General features: G+C 38.9%; 1 protein-coding gene across 1 annotated transcript; it reads right to left on the minus strand.

Annotated features, from left to right (window-relative positions):
* Positions 1–522: 522 nt before the first annotated feature.
* Positions 523–4,800, minus strand: LOC109320330 (keratin, type I cuticular Ha6-like). Its single transcript, XM_019550380.1, is given in 7 exon segments — positions 523–854; positions 1,388–1,608; positions 2,133–2,258; positions 2,364–2,525; positions 3,198–3,354; positions 3,776–3,858; positions 4,345–4,800. Coding segments are annotated over 7 exon segments (1,350 nt in total). The 3' UTR covers positions 523–709.
* Between the last annotated feature and the right edge of the window lie 811 nt (positions 4,801–5,611).

Here is a 5,611-nt window from a genome sequence, read left to right on the forward strand (position 1 = left end):
GTAGAGACTACCACTCCTGCAAGTTTCACTCCAATCAGAGACAAAACAACAATGTTATAGCTATTTCACTGATCCCCCATTATACCCTATGGCTGGATCTCCGAGGTGGCTCCGAAGCTTCGGAGCTGCTTCGGCCAGATCAAAGCAGCAAATGGATCCAGAGCTCCAAATTGGATGACTGACATCCAAAGCGGCTGGATCAAATACCTACCTACTCGCACAGGCCTATTACCAAATAGGAAATGAAGGAACGAGAGGGGACTATTCCCTTAGCAAACTGAGGAAAACATTCATGAATTGCTCTCTGATGCAACTTTTGAGAAGTGTATAATCTTCACATATGCTGCTCTGGATTTCCCTTACCAAGTGAAAATGAGCAAGCTATCTGGCTCCAAACCACTATTTAAAAACACAAATAAGCACTTAAATGAAAACAAAGTTTTATATGCCAAAGAAGTAAGTTTTATTAGGAAATGGATTAAAGGAGCATTGCTGCATCTCAGAAGATGCTAAAAGTTTACAGAAAACTGGAAACCTAATGTAAAAGACATTTTGAAAATGGATACATGTATCAAAGTTTTGAGAAGTTGAACACATGCAAGAAAACAGAATTTTACTAATAAAGATCCTTTACTATTTTTCAGCATTTGAGTAGGACGCATTTTCCCTGTCACTTTTGCAGCTGTGGCTTGTCTCCTTATATTTTGCCTTAGAGTACTAAAGCGGGGCAATGCTGGACTTGTTCTCGGGAAGAAATGACCCTCCCATCCTTAATCTCTTCAGTGACGGTGTGGATTTTTGTAGTGATTTGGGAAGCTGGTGCACAATCTGGGACACATGGGAAACTGGGAAGTCTGGAAAGAAAAAAAAGGGTAATTATCCACATGTTTAGCATAAGAGAAAAGTAATTAAAAAATCAGACACAACAACAAGAGATTATACTGTAAATTTACTGAAATAAAACTCACTTGACTACTTTGGGTTTGGACTGCCATTTATTCTCTCCTTCTCTGGTACTCACCAAATCAAAAATAAATGTATCACATACACATTTGGAAGAAAAATTAACTTGTAGGTATATGGTTGTGTGTGTATGGGGATAACACAGAGATCCTATGCGATCTATGCTTCATATAGTAAAATCCAATAGAGAACATTTTTAAATCAGACAAAAAAGAACTAACCAAGCAGCAGAAAAAAAAGCTCAGTAATCCTGAAGTCAGAGCAAGCTATCAACAATCGGCATCACATAAATAGTGAAGGCCTACGATCTAAATCTGATCCTGTTTTTTCAGTCTTGTATTTCAGTGACTTTCAATAGTTTCTTATTACCAGGAATTTTATGCCTTTAAAAAGAGCCCTACCAATAACTTTTTATTACACATACTTGCAGTCCTCCCCTTCCAGTAGCCGGCGGTAGGTGGCAATCTCAGTCTCCAAGCGGGTCTTCATATCAAGAAGAACCTTATACTCTTGGTTTTGGCGTTCCATGTCACATCGAAGTTCAGCTAGCTGAGCTTCCACGTTGGTGATCAGGCACTGGAGATGGGCAAGCTGGGAGGCATAGCGGTTTTCAGTTTCGTGCAAGGTGCATTCAAGAGTGGATTTCTACAATGGAAAAGAAAATGAATGTAAACAGTGGTGAAATAAGCCAGTGCCCCCAGCTCTCAAAAATGTTCATTTCAGGTTTGCACAATTATAAACGGGCCCAGCTAGTCCTGATTCCAGATCAACATCTGTTTCTTGCTGATTTTGTATCTAACATGTAGGGTGACTCCAGCAACTTGATTAAAGATCAGGATAAGTTTCGTATACATCGGCAATTGATCACTAAGGCATAATGTAGACAGAAACTTTTAAAGATTATAACACATTTAATTCCAATCTGATTTTAAGGCTGATCAACTAATACTCAGATGTGTTAATTAATTCCACGTGCCATTTCTGGACCCTTTGGCAAGTGCATTACTGAAGATTGTTTTTCCTTCGGTACTAGATATATTCAGATACCTTGCGTATGCTGTGTACTGTATATTCTTTTTCTAGTAAATTGTCTAGAATTAGCACCAAAAATACCTAACAATTTTGCCTGATCATCCAGGTAAAAGAATGATAAAGATGTGTTTGTGTACCATGCTTGTCTGGGCTTCCAGGTCAATCTCCAGGGCCTGTGTAGTACGTCTCAGATCAGTAATCTCTGTCTGGCAGCACTGCAGCTGTTCTCCACTGGAGATCACTTGCTGGTTCAGTTCTTCCATCTAAAATAAAGTAAAGTGGAATATTGAGAAGAAAGCATGACTGTTTTAAAGGACGAGCAGAAAACTTGGACCTTCATGATAACTTAAGCTAGATGAACTACCCACCTTGGTTGAGAACCAGGCCTCAACATCTTTGCGGTTGTTTTCAACCAAGTTCTCATACTGACATCTTATATCATTTAGCATCTTATTCAAGTCACATGATGGAGCAGCATCAACTTCCACATTGACTCTGGCACCAAGCTGACATTGCAGTGCGCTGGCTTCCTGCAGAGGCAGATGTGCAAAATGAGAGAGAGCTTTGTAAATTGGCGACCTCTACCCCACCCCAGATCACACTGGGGCTGTTTCCAAAAGTGACCAGTGACTTTTGTGCCTTATATTTTATTTCCCAGTTACACCTTTTTTAAAAGGGGTAAATTTTCACAGCTGAGTGTGCACCTTCTCATAATCAAGACACTGGAAGATGGCCAAAGTTGGACACTGAAAAATCAAGGTATAAAAATCACTGTACCCTTTTAAAAATCTTTTCCAGCATTATTGCTTGCTGCAAGGTGTTATTTATTTCCCTATAGATTCTTGGTGTCTACAGTGGTTTTATGGACTAAAAAGAACTGGTGGAATTTCTTTAAGAAGGTTACAGTGAATATTTGCAATACCAAAAATAACATCATGAGTAAACATTAATGCAATGTTTAAAGGGGAATTTAAACTGTTTACAGTTTGATTACCATTGTTTTTATACATAATGGTGCCATGCATGACTAGAGAGACCTAGATCAACCACTTGGTCATTTTCTAGGCTCCTGTATTATAACAATGTTCTTTTTCCTAACAAATATGTATCCTTCTGTCCTCATGCCCAATTACATAGTATCAATAAGGTTGTAACTAGTTCAGCCTTGACACTCTTAATTATTTATTTATTTCTATTCTTACCTCCTCATGATTTTTTTTGAGACAGAGCAGTTCCTCCTTCAGGGATTCCAGTTGCATCTCCAAGTCAGCTCGGCATAGAGTAAGTTCATCCATAATTCTACGCAGGCCATTAATGTCAGCATCAACACTCTGGTGAATAACTTGTTCACTTTCAAACCTTAAAGCACAGCATAAGTGAATAAATCCCAGGCCATGGCAAAACAAATTTATATAAAAAAATGAAACTCCACCAAGACAGTCATTTATTTGTTGATTTTATACTGGTTTACTTTTATTATAATCTTTTCCCCCTTGTTAATAACATTTTGAGGGACCTGAGATATCTCATTATGGGCAGGTAGGAGTGGTGCTGAGAGCATTTATTTTTAAAGTGTGCCATTATTTTCTTTCTGCAGATCAAAAACAAACAGATTTTTTCTAGAAGCTCTTAATTCTGCTTTGCACTAAGAGCAAGTGATAAATCATTAGAATGAAAATGATCCTTCAGAAAATGAAGTGATTGGATGGCTTTCTAAGTTAAAGAAGGAAAACTTAGTGACAATAAATATGAACCATAGACTGATTCAATCTGTATTTACTTGGTTCTGAAGTCATCAGCAGCCAGCCTGGCATTGTCGATCTGCAAGACCAACTTGGCATTGTTTGTCTTGGCACACAAAATCTGGAAAATAAGACAAAAGACTTTGGATGGAACAAAGAATCACAGCAACTCAGAATAGTAACAAGATGCACTATGTAAGAATACTGATTCCTAACCCAAAGATTTTTTGCATTGTGAGCCATACATCCAAAATGAATGTGTTTAGACGTTTTGATTTACATAGGCTTTATTTCTTTAACAGAAATAGTTCATGCTTTGAAACCTGTCATTCCCATTCAGAAAATCCTCAAGTATTGCTTATTTACAACTATAAGCAGTGAGACAGCACAGAGGTTTGCATGGAAGGAAATCAGAATAAATGGAAGATGACTCATAATTAGGGACAGATAAGAAATATTCTTTCAGCATTTATACATTTTCCCATTCTTCTCCCAAAGCAGAAATGGTTAATTTGAAATGTTTTTAGACCTGATAGTGCCCAGTAAACACCACCTGTTTTCATGGACAACCTGTCAAGTGGTTAGGAAAGCTTTAATGGGCCTTTACCTGTTGCTGAAGCTCCTCCAAGGTCTTATAGAAAGCCTGGAAATCAGTGCATATGTAGGGGACTTGACATTCATACCACTCACGAATCTTGCATTCCAAGTCAGCATTCTCCTGCTCCAGGTGACGCACTTTCTCCAAATAGCAAGCCAGGCGGTCATTGAGGAACTGCATAGTTTTCTTTTCATTACTATTGAAAATCCCTTCATCTCACCATCCAGCAAACCCTGGGCCATAATAACCAGAGGGTAGAAAGGAACTAGGCAATCAGCTTCCTAATCCAGAAGATCCCAGTTTAACAGAAGAAGCTGAAATATTTCTTCCACCATATGAGAGACCTGGAAACCTGGAAGGACTACCAGAGCAGACTGAAGAAATCCGAGTGAAAGCACCACCTGTGACACATGATCCCTTCCCAGACCCAGAAGAGATAGTTTGGGTATAATACTTGGAAGTCATAATGTTAGTAGTTAAGGCTATCAGGTTTCAGATTAGCTGGAAAGCCCAAACTGCCAATCTAAAGCTCTCCTTCCTCAGTGGCACAATTTTATACCCTGCGCAATGGGTGTTGGCAAACTATATCAGTTGTTTCTCTCAGGAAAGCTGACACCAGTTTCCTAAATACATTGCATTGTTCTGTTATTCAGCTGCTTGTCTAGTTAATTTCCTCATAAAAAAGTTTCAATCAGTCAGGACTCATCAAGCTAATTTTTGCCACTTTAATGTTACTTTTATCACATCCAAGGGACCTTTCTTCATACCTAAACAACAAACCCTGCTGACTAGGTGGGGGCAAGTTAAGAGGGCAGTTGTACTATACATCTTGGGTTTGCAGCCATCCTGGGGCTTTCCCCAACATTTGTCCTGCTAGAGCTAGCTGTGTTGTGCATGGGACATAGTGGTAAAAATCTTGTCCCAGTTCTCAGCCCATTGTAACAATGGGTATCTTTGAGTTACTATGCATTGGACTTAGATTCAAGTCCCAGCTCTCCCATCTCTTTCAGCTTGAGCAACAGAAAGATTTCGTGTATGACACAGACCTTGTTGATCTGGTCTGGGAAGAAAGTGATTTTTATTATGCAGTAAAGAGTTATGTTGTTGTAATTTGAAGGGAAATCTTTTCCATTTTTGTTCTGTTTTGTTTTTTTTTCCCAGTGTGAAGAATTTTGAAGTAGAGACTATCCTTGGGAATATGTGTGCAGTTCATTTTTTGGGAGTGTTGCCTTGCCAGTGGTGGCTTCACTGAAGACTAAACTTCTAGGCATGGGAC

Source organism: Crocodylus porosus, unplaced genomic scaffold (genome assembly GCF_001723895.1).
Source record: "Crocodylus porosus isolate Cpor-Errol unplaced genomic scaffold, CroPor_comp1, whole genome shotgun sequence".
NCBI classification, from domain to species: Eukaryota; Metazoa; Chordata; order Crocodylia; family Crocodylidae; genus Crocodylus; species Crocodylus porosus.